This window comes from Plectropomus leopardus, chromosome 12 (genome assembly GCF_026936395.1).
Source record: "Plectropomus leopardus strain MGB_pleo_1.0 chromosome 12, ASM2693639v1, whole genome shotgun sequence".
Taxonomy (NCBI): Eukaryota; Metazoa; Chordata; class Actinopteri; order Perciformes; family Serranidae; genus Plectropomus; species Plectropomus leopardus.
In genome coordinates this window covers 12,126,500-12,142,891 of record NC_142187.1, presented here as the reverse complement: position 1 = coordinate 12,142,891, position 16,392 = coordinate 12,126,500, and the positions used below count along the sequence as shown (strand labels likewise).

Sequence of the window (16,392 nt, the reverse complement as noted above, 5' to 3'; positions counted from 1 at the left end):
ACCTTTCTGCATACAGCATAATATAATCCTTTATTTAATACTCTGATGAAATGGGGCCTGCAGTAGGCCAGAACAGAACATATACACAAAACTCCCACAGTGAATCCAGTCCAAATTCCCCTCAACCCCCTCCTCTCATTTCCTTTCTGCTCATCTCTTCGTTGTCTGCTCAGAGTGAAGCCACCGCTATGGAGGTGATGATGGACAGGGCAATGACTGTGTAGCCGGTGCGGTAGACTTCTGGGATTCTGAAGCCTTTGCCGATGTCCCACCACTGATAATAAACAATTAGGAGAAAAGAGAGACGTACGTTTGGAACAAGAAACATCACCAGGATTTAAATCTTGCTAATAAATGTTCTATGAAATCAGTAACATGAGCAAATATGACAGAAATGAAAAACATAAATGGCATGAGATCTGTCTCCTTTAAAAAGCCTAAATGTACTCAATACTAAAATGTACTGACATTTGCTAGGTCTATAAATAAATGAGTAAGTAATTAAGTAAATAAATAAATAAATACTTACCAAGTGGCGGATGCCGTTATAGGTGTGGTAAGATACGGGGAAGGCGATCCCGAACTTGGCCAACCCAATGAGATAGGGGCCGACAGATAGCGAGTGGATCAAGTCCAGGTAGTAGGGGTAATTGCCCGGCAATACCAGCGCTGCCAAGGCAAAGGCCGAGATAGCTACACACAGACAAATGTAATGACACCAGAGATTGGATAAAGTGTGGGTGTGAACGGGTTTTTAAGAAAAATGTTGTGCATGCATGCCTTTAAGAGAAAGCAACAAGCGAGAAATGAACGCATGCCACGGATCAACATGCCTGCTACTGTTTGTTTTTGCTGGATTTGTTTCCATGAGTCACCACAGCACCAAACTGCACTGGCCAGTCATATTGAAGCAACTGTTTCAGTTATGTAAACTTTTCCCCATGCTGATTAAATTAAACAAAAGCCAAACAATGGCTCAGTATCAAACAGACTCTTCATTGGCTGCCCGTGAGAATGAATTGTGCTCAATGTTTCTGTTTAAGTTTCTTGCTCAATATTGATGATTCAAAGGCAGAATGGCAGGGGAAATGTTCCATTGAAACACAGCAGATGTGAAAGAATGTAAACACAAAAGACAGAGCTGCGCCAATATATACAAATACATCTATTGCATATATATGCACAGAAAACTTTTAAAATCAAACAAATTAATTACATTGTTTTATTCCTTACACAAACAAAGTGCCAAGACATCTAAACATTGCATTAAAAATTTATAGGAATCAATATGGCTTGTAAAAATCTCCTCTGCAGGTGATATTTTTAATTTCCCAGCCCTTTGCAAGTGAGCCAGAAAGTTGATTTCAGAAACTGTGATTGAGCACATGTGGTGTTTTGAAAGGTGCGACAAGTGTGTGGTGACTGTTTGTTGGCAGTTGAGGCTGTTGACCTTTATTGGACCCATTAACACATAAACAAAAGTGGGCCCAGCATTAACAGCATGGTACATCAAGGTCAAGAGAACTGATGTACGATGTCACAGCAACACATGCTCAACATTTACGCCACGCAAATGGATGAAAGCTGTAAGCAGTCCGGTATTAAGCTTGATTTCCACATGCACAGGGTTGAATTGTATTGAACAACTTCTGCTTTGTAATGCCAGTAAATGCTCTTAGCAGAAATCAATAGCGATGGACGAAAATGCCCTGAAGAGATTTTCAGGGTCAATCAAAAGCGGACAGTGGCAGCAGAAAAGCTTCACTTCGATGTCAGAATAAAATGCAAGACTCACACAGATATTATCAAGCAGCTTTGGGTAGTTTTATGTGTCATAATAAACTACAGAGGGAAGAATATTTGCAAGCATATCTATAACTTAAGCCATACATTAAAAAGGGGGAAAAACAATGTGTTACCTCCACTGAGTCCCACTCCAGTTCCTCTGTGTGTGATCGACATCATCATGGGGACAGACCATCTGAAATACAAAAAAAATGCCACGCATTTACTATAATGGGAGATATACAGTATGTGGTTGAAAAAAAACACCCCAAACTACAAGTGGAAGCACAGCCGTTGCTTATTTATGCTTGAAATTTAAAAACTTTTTGTGTTTCTGGTTATGCTCAGGCTGGCAAGCTGCATCACTGCAACAAAGTACAGAAAGGAAAAAAAGGGACTCTTCAGGATTTTTTTTGCTGCAGGCAGCAATGTTTACTCCAAGTGGCAGAGACTTGCAAGACAGGGCTGGGAGCCATGAAAGAGGTATTTCAAATAATTCAAATATAAAGTAAATGAAAACTAACACTTTCACTTACAAATTCCAATATCTACAGGTACAGTTAGAAATTAAGGTTTTGCTGTTACACAGAGCAACTTAAAACAGGTCAAAGATGATTTAAATCACGTCATCAATGTGAGAATCAATCAACCAATGATAGGTTTTGAAGACAAAGTGCCCTGACATAGATTAGCCATCAGCATGATCCCAGCTTGCTCACTGCAGGACATGTACCCAAAGGTATGAAAACCTCTATCCTGCTGTTTTGTAAGAATGACATAAAAACAAGACAAGACATGAAAAGACAGCATGATCTAAAAATAGACTAATGGTAGTATTATTTTCAGTGTGGTTAACAAGCAGGGGTAGATTTTTTCGTGGTTTTAGAAATATTAAGCTGAAAATCTAAAACATGAATGGAGTGCACACTCTCATTTGAACAGCTGTGTCATGTCCATCCTTTACTTGAGGTCTTTTTTTGGACAAGTAAAAAGACTACAAACAGGAGACATGGTGCACATACTTGTAAATGGTGAGATGAGGAGACATCGGCCTGTTTAACTTGGCATTTTTGGACCAAAACTTGTTCATCTCTTCCTTAGCTGTGGTTCCCATTGGAGCAGCACTGTGGAGAGAGGGAACAATGTTGAGGGCAAAGAAGTTTACAGTCAATTAGAACCATTTATATTATAACACACAGATAATTATGAGTTGCAGCAGAGTATTTATGTAATCCATACTGTCTCTTCCTCCTCTCTCTTACACCCAAGTGCATGCTCTCTCTCTCTTTCTCTTACACACACACACTCTCTCTCTCTCTCTCTCACACACACACACACACACACACACAACTTACTGTCTGTAGAGGACATTGTAGTGTGGCCTGGAGAGACAGACACCCTGACGGGCCAACGTCCTGGTCAAAAAAAAACAAATGTGGGATTTAAGCTTTTACTTGATATTAGGATTTTAGTGTCTACAGTCACATAGAGAAGAAGAAACACATATAGTATCTAGCACACATCAACTTTATTTATGTAGAATCTCTAATAGAAGGAGTGTTACACATTATTTATATCAATGAATCCATTTTTATACTAACGATATAAAGTGCTGCTACAAAGCAATTGCTTAATCACATTTCTAGCAGCTATAGTTCTAAAACACCCTACTACTCTTATGCTGCCATAAACCCGAGCCAGCCTGATTACGGAGAAGAACAGATAAGGACCGTGCAGCCGTCAGTGCTTGATGAACTGTTCTTGAATATTATCGTGCGAGTGAAGTAAGTAATTAATTCCAGGTAATGAGATAATCATTGGTTGAATAAGCCTGAGCAGCGCTGTGCTCACCCTTTTCAACCACTTATGTTCACTGAAATGAACACATTTCGATTACGTAAACATTTGTCTCTTCACTAGTTAGCCTATTCTTTAGTTGATAGAGTTGATAAAGTCACGACAGCGTAGCAACTTAGCTGTCAACTAGCCAGCGATAGCCAAACGTTACGGTTAAGAAGCCTAGTTTGTCAACTGTGATATAACGCTCAAATGAAGGCTAACGGCAGCAAAAAAACAAAACAGAAAAGATTTGAGTCCATCATTAATTGACAAAGAGCCAAAGTCCACCCCCTCCTAGCTTTCAAATACCCGATAAACAAGCTAGCGTTAGCCCGCTAGCTAACGTCAGCTAGCACTGTCGCACCACATACACGGATAAATAAGCGAGGGAGAAAGTTACACTCAGGCAGGTTGTCCTCAGCTGTAACGCCTTTATGCTATAGATGCGTCAATTTGACATGATAACATGAAAACACGACACAAAAAGCTTTTTCAGAGCCCAAACATTATGTAGCACAGATGTACTGACCTTAGGAGGAGCGCCATGTTTGAGAAGCAGTGAACGGAAGTGACGTTGGCGGATGTTGTTGTTCCGCCCGGCTAAAACCTTGAACGCTTGTTTTGAGGTCAGGCAGGCGTGGCAAGAGTGAGGTGAGGACGTGCGATTACCATATGCATTTTTCCCTATTTACATATATAAGATATTTACATAGTGGTGAGCCAGTATACGTGTATAATGTCCCTTTCCAGTTACAATAAATAGGCAAATAAATAAATATGGCTTACAGATAAATAATAGTAACAATAATAATAATAATAATAATAATAATAATAATAATAATATGGATAAGTTTAAGTTTAAAATAAACTTCTGTTTCTTTCTTTTAACTTTTTATAATTATTTAACATAAAGACCATACATAAGATTAGACAGAGAAGGTGTTTACAATAAAGTTAACATATTTGTGAATATGTTTGGTCTTTTCATGGACATATTCAACCACATCTTCAGTAGTGATATTACTTTCCAAAATGTACCTATTAAGCTATATCCCAAACTTACCCGTTTATAGCCCAGTGAAAACAGCATAAGAAATATAGGCTGCAAATATGTATGACAAAACAGTGATCATAATAATTAAATACAAACTAAAGTTAAAACAAAACCCCAAAAAAGTCTGTTTCAGTAAAATGTGGAAACTACTATCAGTTGTAGGCTGCTATGCTTATTTATTTATTTATTTATTTATTTTTGCATTAGTTTAGATTAGATGTGAAACAATTAGCCTTGTTCATAATTGTTGATTAATTGATCACTTACAATATATTGGCATTTTTTATAATCAGGTTATCATCAAAGTCATTTTTAAAGAACAATTGCCACATATTCTCTGGTTGAGGGAACTGTTTGCTTTTTTCTGTCCTATGGAATTAAAAAAAAAACAAATCGAAAAGACAAAAAGCACATTCATCATTGTGAAAGTAATTAATAGCTGTGGTCCTACTCAAGTTTATTTATACAGTGTCTTTCCACAAAACAACCCAATAAATTGATATCAAGGAATTGCAAGATTAAATGATGTAATACAGTGTTTGCCAAAATTGGTAGCAAGGAAACAATGGGAAGAACATGAGAACATGAGAAAAACTGCAAACTCGTATGCAGTCTAAACCTGAAATATTCTAACCAATCTTATGGATCCCAAGATAGAAGACAGGAAAACATGAGGTAAAACTGCAGCCACACTCACATCCAGTGTCAGGAAAAACGAATGCAGAAGTATTGAAAAAAAAAAACACATACACAATCATACCTACTCATGTAGATAGCAAATAGGCAGTAAGGTTAATGATGCCCAGAAGCAGCCCTAGACTGGGCTCCCAGTGGCCTGGTCCTGTATTAATGTTGCATAAAGTATAAGAACAGACCATGTAGCACTCAGAGTAGAAAATATATGGGCTGTTTATATGAGGGTTACAACTCCTTCTAACAAATATTAAGACTAGTTTTGATCTTTCCTTTGACTTAATATTTAAAGCTTTCTGAACATATAACATAAGAAGACATGAGTACATACATAATAGATGAGATCAGGGAGATATGAGTGAAGGCAGAGCCTGACTGACACCGTTTTCTTTTTTTAAGGCCAATGTCAATATTTATATTTTATGGTTTAAAAATCTGATAACAATTTACATTGTATATGGTATGATTTTTTTTCCCAACATAAACGCACATTATTGATGTGAGTGTTAAAGAATTATGACCAAAATATGCAGAGAAGGACATTTTACACTGACAAGTAAATGTGACAGTGCTTTCTGGTGAACAAATGTTATAATAGTAACACAGTTTCTATATTACCTCAGTCATATCTTTGGCAAATTTGGATTAAATTCTTTTTTACTGTACTTATTGGCTGGCTATATACTGATATATCTGTCCTTGCCAATTAATCTGCTATTATTATTATTATTATTATTAATATTATTATTATTATTATTATTATTATTATTATTATTATCATTAATATTATTATTATTATTATTATTATTATTATTATTATTATTAATATTATTATTATTATTACTATGATCTGTGTAGCATCAGCTGAAACACAACATACAAAGTCAGATCTGGTTAAGCAGAAAACATTAGAGTTATTGGTACGTGTGGTGTCCTACCATGCGTGGATTATGAGACACACAAACACACAAATACAAAAAAGGCTTCACTACCCCTCAGAGCAAGACACAAAGACTTTGTTGTGATTTTGCCTTTTGTTGTTGTTGTTTTGTGTCTCTGTGGTGATTTTTGTGTCCCGCTGTTGTCATAATCCATCTCTATGTGTAACTGTCTTGACTTTTTATATCTTTCTTTCTTTGCTTGTTGTAGCAGATGTTTTGTGTCTTCTTGCGGTTCATTTGCATTTCTTTGTTGTCATACTGTGTCTCTTTTCAGTTGGTTTGCTTTTTTTGTGTGTGTGTGTGTCTCTTTGTAGTTCCTTAATGAATGCCCAGGGGCCCTGATACTTTGGGCCCTTGAGCCTGTGCTCAGCAGACACATTCAGAAATCCATCCATGCATCTTACATATTGAAATTGACAGACTGTTCAATACATTCACCCAATTTAATGTTTAACCATCAATTTCTCATGCGTTATTATGTAATACTGGCAATAAGACATACTGTTGACCACAAAATCAATCAATAAATAATTAGTCAGGAATATTTTGGAATATATTTAATTTGGTACATTTCACATGGCCATGATACATCACTTTTGTAACACTTTATGTAAGGCACATAGGTGTACATTACCATTGTTCTGCTGGAAATGTTTTCTGAGAAAACAAAAAGGAAAAACTCAAAGCACAATCAAAAGCCTATTTTCAGCAGTATTTTTTATGATAATCAGATTTGTGAACTGATCCATGCAATATTACAACTGACACACACGCACATTTCTCCCCTCACAAGGACGCACACATTCACATGCACGCACATGCACACACAAACACACACACACACACACACACTCACAGACACACAATTCAAACTGACATTTTCTGAATGTTAATAATATGTCTCCTGCTCCACCCAACCTGGAAGAGAGAGACAGAAAGAGAGAAAGTGTCAGAGACCAAAATGACAGGCGAGCAGTTTTCATAATATCCTTTTGTAACGTTCTATTTGTATTCATCTCGTTGCCTTTGTCTCTGTACATTTCCAAATGAATCCCCTTATAACTCCAAGACTCTGATCAGCAGCCCGTGACACACAGATTAACAGAAATGATTAACTGTCACGATAAATTGTATTTGTCTCCCCATGTCTTGGCCCTCATCAGCTGAAACGGCGCGGCAGTGAACAGATTTGGAGCTATTGTAGTGTAGCGCATATCGCGTGTGTGATCTTTGGGGCATATCTCAAGAGTCTTCATCAGCCCGCTTTAATTTCCTTTCTCATCATTCTCTGCTGTTTCTGTTGGCGTTGGACAGGTATAATATGTTCCCTGGTGCAAGTTTTACATATGTTCACCAATTTGTTTGAGTTTGATTGCTGCCTACACGCCAGACAGTTCACATGCTGCTAAAGGTTTTTGCCTTAGGCCAAAAGAAGAATCACTGTGATCACATTGCTTCTCTGCTTCTGTCAACAAAATGAGAAGTGGCGTATGTTTTTACCCCAGTCTGTTCATTAGCAAAATATATTAAAAAGTTACGAAGGACGTTGGTTGAAATCTAGTGCAGATGCAGCCCTTGGCCCAAGAATCAGATCAAATTAGATTTCAGAGGTGATGTGTGATTTTCAACACTGAATGTTTTCTTGTTTATTTGCCATGATTTCATGCTTCATTTATCAAATTGAATTCCTGAGCAAAGTGCCAGACAGCAGTGCATTTACATGCTATTTTGTCAGAAATCAAACCTGGAAGACAAACGGTAATCATTCGAGTGTTGCGGAGGCTGCAGCTCTGAAAAGCTGGAAAATTGTTCAGCTTTGAGTGGCTTGCTGGAAGCCTGATCATTTTCAGCTGTGTTGGTTAAAGCTAGGGTTAACAATATCCTGGATATGGAAATTATTACAGTTCCTACCTTATAATATGAGCAAAAAAAAAAAAAGAAAACACATAACCACATGAAAATCTGCCAGACAAACTATGCAAATCGCAAAATTTGCATCATGTGCTTTGTCCAAAAAACAAAAATGAAAGAGATTTCAAAATGACAGCTGCTAGTGTCGAAAATCCATGTTTTCAAACCCACGTTTTAAACATTACACCAAAATTAAAGCTTACAGCTGTTGTCGTCAATAGTCATCCATAACTGATGCCACATTGTTTTGTAAAATTGGTACCTGTACCTTTCCTCTTTTTTTCTTTCCTTTTTTTATGTTCTGGCATTTCTTTATTTTGTCAGAGAGAGACACACAGAGACAGGAAATGTGATATGTAGCAAAGGCTCCTGCACTTTCCTTTTTTAATCTCAGTTTTAAAAAGTTCAGTCTTGTTTCTATTGAATGTTTTTGTGCTTGTTTGGACTGACATTGAACTTGATTGTTGACCAAATGTCACCATCTGTCAAATGCTTGCTGGGATCCTTCAGGTCGGATCAGCAAAGCAGAGCTGTGGAGACTTTGTCAATCAGCGTGTCCTTAAAGGAGCGGACAGTCTCCTCTTTAAGATCTGTTTTTTTTTTACAAGGACGGTAGGAAGGGTGAGAGAGGTAGAGAGGACTGAAGAAAAGGTCTTGATGGAAAATGGCACATGTGGTTCCTGAGATATGGGTGTCAATCACTACACCATCACTTGGCAATTTTTTTTCTTTCAGCTTATTAACAAGACAAAGAAGGTTGAAACCTTTTAATCTTGGTTTCTCTTAATAACTGCTTACCTCCAGGGCTCCTCCTCAGAATGAATTTACGGACCTCATCATAAATGAAGATGAGAAGACTGTATGGGAAGGCACAGAACCACCACAGGGGCCTGAGAGAGAGAGAGAGAGAGAGAGAGAAAGGAGTTCAACAGTGGCGGGGATGGATAGAGTAGCAGTGAGTCGCAGGCAGAGTGCAAAATTGTTAAATTCATTGCAGCCATTTTTGAATATTAAGGATAACAACGTGGTGTTTAAGAAGATCACAGACTTCATTTAAAGTCGAGAGTGACAGGCTAATGGCAGCCTATTAGGTCTTTAAGAAGTTATTTTTCGGTTCGGTGGAGATATGCATATGCAGAGCGTACTTCAGGGGGTACATGCGCAAGGCAATGTCCATTCCAGGGCAGTAGGAGAGGAAGGCAGCCAGAGAGGTCTCGACAAACAGACCGAAGATCAGGATCCTGTTCCTGTTGAGCAGAAAAAAAAGAAAAGGTTCAAACTAATCAAAAGCACTCATAGAAATCTTCAAAAATGTTACAGTCCATTACTGATTTAAATCTACTTTCATACATGGTTGGATTTTACATCATTCTACCCATTTTTACTCAGCTCTCCCCTCCTTTCTTCCTTCCGCACTTACTTCATGCCCTGCTGGAAGAGGGAATTCCTCCTGGTCTTGCAGATGATGAGATCGGCCCATTGCACAACTACAATGCTGATGAAGAAGGAGGTGTGGCAGGTGAACTCAACGATCTTCCTCTGCTCATAGGTCTGCAAGGTTGAAACACACATTGTATTTATTTCCATATGAGTGTGAGAATATTCAAAGGGTTGTGCTGCTTTGTCTTTGTCCTCGCTCCTTACCCACTGCTGCCCATAGCTGTCCTCCTGATCATTTACTTCGCGGTCATCCCAACTGACGCGGACACCCAGCAGATCAATCGGATGGAAGCCGTTCTCAGCCAAAATCACAAAGTAGGTGAAAAAACCAGCGAGAGCCTGCATCATGCCTGGAAACAAAAAAAAGTGTATTGGATCAAAGCCAAAACTTCATCTATTTATCTTTTCTCTGAGTTTGTAGTAGGGATTAACTAATCATTCATAGCGCTGATTTTTTGAAGTGGGGCTGCATGAGGATCTTATATATAGTTAGTGTATCACAAACAATAGGTGGCGGTAAGCATGCTCCCTGTTTGGAGAAGCAGACGGGGCTAGCACCCCAGAAGCTCAGCAATGCATCACTGTGGATGGGGGTCAGCTGCGAAACTTTTTTTTTTTCTTGGAAAAAAAAAAAAACATACCTAAGTCTACCTCAATCTAATTGAACCCTATAATGAGATTTTCATTCCCCACCTTGTTGTCAGACAGCTCTTTCCTTTTTACTTCATTTTCTCAACCATATGACATTGGTATTCCTACATAAAAGCGTAGCTGCACTGCTCATTGTATTACGCCGCAGGTCAGCTGGTTGAGTCAGACTGTCATCGACTTATGGAAGAGACAACAAATACAAGAAAATTAAAAAAAACAAAAACTGGGTAATATTTGACAGCACTGACAAAATGCCATTCACTGCGCAGACAAAAGGATATGTTTGGGAACCAGAGTATACAAAGGAAGGGGAGACTTGCTGAGGAAGACTGAACTGACTGAGACAAAAGAGGGGAAACTTCTGTTGAGACTAATGGTGTCATATGTAAATTCATGCTTTCAGACCCAGAAAGCTTCTGCTGCTATGAGTGAAACTTGGTTGCACAACATCAGGACCTTTCTGAATCAGAAAATGCCAGCGCTTCAAACTTTAATGGTTGTTTTATCAGTCGTTTCATTTATTTGTAGGTATTTAGCATCATTATAGATGATGATTGGCTACGGCAAAGCTCTTCAGCAAGTGTCTCTGTTGCTTATTTGATGCAGGTTTTACATACGGTAATCCCCTTGAGAGAAATGTTTGTTGTTAACGTGGAGTTCTGATGTATATATTCAATATTACTAGCCACAGCTAGTATCATGTACTCTTTTGAACAGTCCAGAAAAACACAAGCATACACCATCTTTGAAATCTTTAGGAAAGTGAAGTCTTGTTTCAGTCGCATCACGCAACAGCACTCTCTGACCCAAACAGCTGACCTTTAGCGTAATACAGTGCACAACACAGTTAAGCGATTGCAATACAAAAGTTATATGGTTGAGAAAATGCAGTGCCAATGGAAAGAGATGTCTGACGGCAAGATAAAGAGGTGAGAGACGTCTACTTCAACTGTGTTTTTTTTTTCTAGGGAGGCCTTTTTTTTCAGTGGCAAAAATATGTTTTGCAGCTAACCCCCATGTACAGCAATACAGTGCTGTTCTTCTTGGGCGCTAGTCCTGTCTGCATATCAAACAGGGAGTGTGCCAACCACCATCTACTGCATGTAATAGAGTGACCATAGATAGGTACCTCAGTCCCACTTAAAAAAAATTATATATTTTATGGCAACACTTTATTTAAACAAGTGTGTAATTTACTAATAATATCTCTGTGAAGTTTCTGTAAAGAACTATCTAATTTGATACCAATAATAGAGTAAATTGATACAAATTATCATTAATATCAGCCTGACTGGTTTTGTTTTCACCTTGTGGATCTGTGTGTTTTGCCATTATGGCGAAATGAGATCCTGGTGATGCCAACTGTAGCGGGAATTACCACAGAGGACCATTTTCGGTATTTACCAAGTGTTTTTATGTTGTTTTGTCCGTAGACAGATTTTGTCAACACAATAACTTCGCAACTGTGCTAGATTCAGTCACAAAACTATACACTTGTGTAGCTGAGATGAAAATTAAGGTTGAGCCTGAAGGTGGGCGTGGTTCCAGCAAGGGGTCCGGGGGTAGAGGGGTAGGAAGAAGGGAAGTGCATGTCACCCATTTCATCCTTTTTTGTGTTTTGAAGACACTAATCTCAGTGCTACTTAAACCATTAGCACATTCATTTTGGGGTATAAATACAGCTACCGTAATGAATGGATGGATACAAGACCATTGTGTAAATTGTATGCCACTGGATTTGATTTTTACACACACTGCTGTATCCCATTACAGAGTAGCAGGGGGGCAATGTTATTACAGAACAAGTAGGAAAATTACAGGATTAACAGATAATGGCTGTTGTTTGACAAAAGCAATTTTGACAGCAGCTCTAATAATACAAAAACGGTCCAATATTTTGTATCACTTATTTACAGGAGTGATACCAAAATATTACACATAAACTGACCTAGAAAGTGCACATTTTTGACACTCTGGACATTCAGCCTCAGTCCACTTGCTGTTTGCCACTTAATATTTGTTCGACAACAGCACAGGTGATTATATCTTCCTCCCTCTGCCCTCTACAATATTGCCGTTTTGTAAGTAAATTGCTCTAGACAGCTGAGAACTGCAATAATAGCCGATAGTGAGTTTTAATTTCATGCTGGAAAATGTGTTTTGTCAGAGTGGGCGTAACGTTTTCAACATGATGGACATCCTATTTCAAAGCGAAAGTCTTCACATACACAAAACCACTACAAGCACTGATCAAGGATTGAGACGTTGCTTGTTAATCATCTCATTCATTATGTTGCTAAATTGAGACCCTGCACCAGGTTAGTGTTTACGTTGACAGACGTTAGCGTCACTTTTGAGTGATAAGAAAATTGGCTGCATCTGTTTTTATGATGCTGTAATGTTTACTTCTCCTCCTGGTGCTTGCTTATTGGAGACCCTGCTGTCATTGTATGTCACTCTAGATCGCATCATCAGTTAAATGTTTATGGTCTTTGCTTCAGGACTTCAAGCTGTAATGTCAGAACGGCGGATTGTAAATGTGATTTGATGTGACCTGCAAAAGTTTCGCCCAAGTGGTGGTCAACTCAGAGGGATTATGCACTGTAAAATTTGGGTTGAAAAGTTGATCATGTTATCTTGAAAACCAACTGCCTTGAAAACTATTAGTCTTAAATTAAGTTTACTTTATATCTAATTTTTAAGTTTACTCAATCTGTAGCTGTATTTACTTCATTTTGTGAATTTGTTGCAACTTAAAAATGACAAGTAAAATTACTTTGTTCTTTCAAAGTGTTAGCAACTTCAGTAGACCAAGTTAGTGTGACCTAACTTCATAATGACAAAGATGATTTTGCCAGTGATGAACTTTGGAGATCTGCAAGTTCTTTTTTGTTTGTTTAAGAATAAACAAATATGGGGTGTCCTGGTGGTTCAGGAGGTAGAGCAGGCATACCATATACAAAGGATGCATACTCCCTGCAGTGGCTGCAGGTTCAAGTCTGGCCTCAGCCCCTTGCTGCATGTCATCCCGTCTCTCTCCCCTTTCATACTATATCTGTCTTATCTAATAAAAACCCCACAAATATCTTTAAATTTTTTTTTTTTTTACAAATTTGAATGACTAGTTTGCAACCAGCAGTGCACAGTAATTTTGGTTTGCTGAAGTTGATAAAACTTAGAAAGATTATTGATAAAATTTTTCATTTCTAAGTTGTAGCAACTTTACAAAATGAAGTAAATACAGCTACATTTTGAGTAACAATAACAATTAGATATATAAAGTAAACATAAATCAAGACTAATAGTTATACTTGCTTACATTTTTTTCCAAGGCAGTCAGTTTCCTAGATTTTTTTTTCAAGTCAAATCAACTTGCAAGATATTACAGTGATGTGATTTGCTGGCTGTTTTGAGCGTGTTCAGCTTTAAATTGAATGTCATCCAATGAAACCCTGTCATATTTTGACCCATTTAACAGCCTATAAAATTGGGCCAGCATTTGAGTTTCACTGTTCCCAAACCATATAAAGCCAGAGATAAAAAGCATGCATTCAAGTAAGGCTCCAACCACTGAAACATGGCCAAGATTAAGTAGAAAATAGTTGCACTCTCCACTCTCAATTTGCTGCAAATGTCACGACAATTAGCAGAAAATTGTGGGAGTCTCTCCTGCCTGTCTGCTCACCTCTCGATCTGTTTTTCCTTAACTGCATGTACCTAAACATTTATAAAGGCGATGAGAAACGCCAAGATGTCTGATAAATGTCAATATTTAATGTTTTTATGCCTGTGATGTTTATTATAACCATAACTTCACTACGAGAGGCCTGTCACAGTGATTCATGTTTAAGAGCTGAGAGAGCTTAAGAGGACAAACCTATCTGTCCGTATGCCATGCTGATGAGGCGTTCATTGACCAGCTTGTCCGTTTTGGGGTTCCTTGGTTGGCGTTTCATGATGTCACTCTCAGCTGTCTCATAGGCCAATGAGATGGCAGGAACCTGGAGGGAACGGGAGGACAGCACGGCTCATTTTAAGCAGCCTGTACAATAAATGTTCAGAAATTTATCTTTGTGGCAACGGTACAAAGGCATGATGACAGCGCCAGACACGGGCTACCCCTAGACATATCACCATTAATATGATTCAGCATTCAATCACCATGTGGAAGGAGAAAAGACAGGAAAAAGGGCAAGGAGGGGGAAAAAGAGGAAGTGACAGTGACAAAGAGAGGGGCGGAGAGAGAGGGGAGGCTGATAGTGAATTTTGAGACACTCATAAAATACGAGAGTAGAAAGGTCTCTGTAATAAAGATCTTATATTGGCTGGTTTTACCAGGTAAGCACCAGAGCAATATGTGTGACTTAGAGCAGGATATCTGTGCGACTTAGGTGGGATTTGAGGTGGGGACTTGGCACTGTGTGAAACTGAACACATGCTCTGCGGTCTACAAATCCAGTTTGTTTTGGTGTTACCCTCCCCTGACCCACAGCTGCCGACAAAGACAAGGAGAGGGAAAAGGATGTGACTGTGCTTGGCATCGATTTTTTACACCTCTGAAAATGTGTGTGTATGTGTGATCATGTGCAATATCCAAAACTGAAGCATCCTTAAGTGTGCCACATCCTGCTTTGATAAACATCTTTTGCAGCCATCCTTTTCCACATGGCAGTGCTTGCTAAAAATAATCATAGCCGACTCCAAGTGCTGCTTGTCACTGCTAAATCTCAGCAGAGCCCTCAAGCCTGTTGCCTGGAGTTGAACTAAGCTGTTAACAAGCTGTTAACAACCTCACCAGCAGACATGGGAAATTTGTAATTTTACTTGTGTACTGTACTATAAACACTTTTTAGGTACTTTATTGAATATTTCATTTTTTTTTTTTCATTTTTAGGGTCCTGCTCTTCAAAGCAGACATCCAGCTGTTCGCTCCACCAGCAGTTATTAAATACATGCAGACATGCTACTTTGAAGGGAAGGGTTTTTATATGCAAAACAGTTGAACAAACAAGGTGCTTTTAAACTTCAGTCATCACATCTTTGAAGAGATATCCAGCCAATAAAGGATGCACTGTCCCTGTGATCTCAGACAGTTAAGTAAATATTTGTGAACATGAACAAATCTGTCCCGCTGCTGCAAAACCAAAAAAGTTCATCTTTAATGTCACCAGAGTAAAATCAGTGGAGCTGCTTTATTAACAATGTTAGATCTTCTTTTTCTTTAACCTGTGGAGACTTAAAATGCATCTTGACAGTCAGATATAAGGCTTTTATAGTACATGTTCCTCATAACTTGTAGGATTTTTGCTTTTGGCTCACTGGGAAGTATAAAAACCAGTTTCAGCCACATGCTGGTGGCTGAGAACAGGAAAAATTAAAGTTACAGTAATGAACACAAGTGAACAAGTCCTTTTGAATATATTCATCCTGTGCTTCCTTTCTTTCGCAATGATGGATTACGCCCCTCAGGCAAGCAGTGTGCCAGCAACTCTTTTTGTTGCTGCTGGAAATACAATGGAGAGACTGGCATCTGGAAATGGCAGAGCTGTGAAATGTAAATCTGTATGTGAGCGTCACCCGGTCTTTGTTCCGCTCGAACAAATGGTCGTCGGCGGTGAGCCAAAAGTGAGTTTCACCCACCAACAGAAAGAACAAATTAAACCAAACATTTTGTTCTTTTTACCTTCAGGCGCTCATATTTGACACCAGTATTAACATTAGTTTCCTTAATGTCACCTTTACCTTGCCTCTAGCCATGCAACATGCCAATAATTAGCATCTCCTTATTATGAAGAATCACAAGAATCAGCCAATAAATTAGCTTTGAGCACTGAGAGTGCCTGGGAATATAACCCAATAAATAAAGATGAATGAGAAACCATGTGTTTTGCTCTCATGGCCTCCTGTAACTGAATGTGAAGAGAAAGCTGCCTAAAAAGCTATTATTTTCAAACAGAAAGACACCAGCATCTAAAAGGCCAGGAAAAAAGAGATGTGTTCAACAATTAGTGCATCAAACACTTGAAACACAATACAGCCTTGACAGCAGTCTATACATCTATTAGGGGGGTACTTCTC

The 16,392-nt window shown here is 38.5% G+C and overlaps 2 protein-coding genes and 1 long non-coding RNA gene across 3 annotated transcripts in view; 1 reads left to right on the top strand and 2 right to left on the bottom strand.

Moving 5' to 3' along the window:
* Positions 1–11: 11 nt before the first annotated feature.
* Positions 12–4,260, bottom strand: sdhc (succinate dehydrogenase complex, subunit C, integral membrane protein). The gene is made up of 6 exons (XM_042497964.2): positions 4,154–4,260; positions 3,141–3,200; positions 2,808–2,909; positions 1,920–1,981; positions 530–693; positions 12–274 (listed from the first exon to the last, which is right to left on the bottom strand). The coding sequence occupies exons 1-6, from the start codon at positions 4,168–4,170 to the stop codon at positions 170–172; spliced, it is 510 nt and encodes a 169-aa protein (XP_042353898.2). The 5' UTR covers positions 4,171–4,260; the 3' UTR covers positions 12–169.
* A 2,594-nt stretch (positions 4,261–6,854) lies between these two features.
* Positions 6,855–16,392, bottom strand: part of atp1a2a (ATPase Na+/K+ transporting subunit alpha 2a) — a 47,085-nt gene continuing 37,547 nt past the window's right edge. Inside the window, exons 19-24 of the mRNA XM_042498280.2 lie at positions 14,192–14,315; positions 9,868–10,013; positions 9,644–9,774; positions 9,369–9,470; positions 9,022–9,113; positions 6,855–7,230 (exon numbers count right to left, since the gene is read on the bottom strand). Coding sequence (XP_042354214.1) covers positions 7,202–7,230; positions 9,022–9,113; positions 9,369–9,470; positions 9,644–9,774; positions 9,868–10,013; positions 14,192–14,315 — 624 coding nt within the window. The 3' untranslated portion in view covers positions 6,855–7,201. The remainder of the gene's footprint in view (positions 7,231–9,021; positions 9,114–9,368; positions 9,471–9,643; positions 9,775–9,867; positions 10,014–14,191; positions 14,316–16,392) is intronic.
* Positions 9,875–15,712, top strand: LOC148188051 (uncharacterized). Its single transcript, XR_015778106.1, has 2 exons — positions 9,875–9,978; positions 15,209–15,712. It is a non-coding gene; the product is annotated as an uncharacterized LOC148188051 (long non-coding RNA).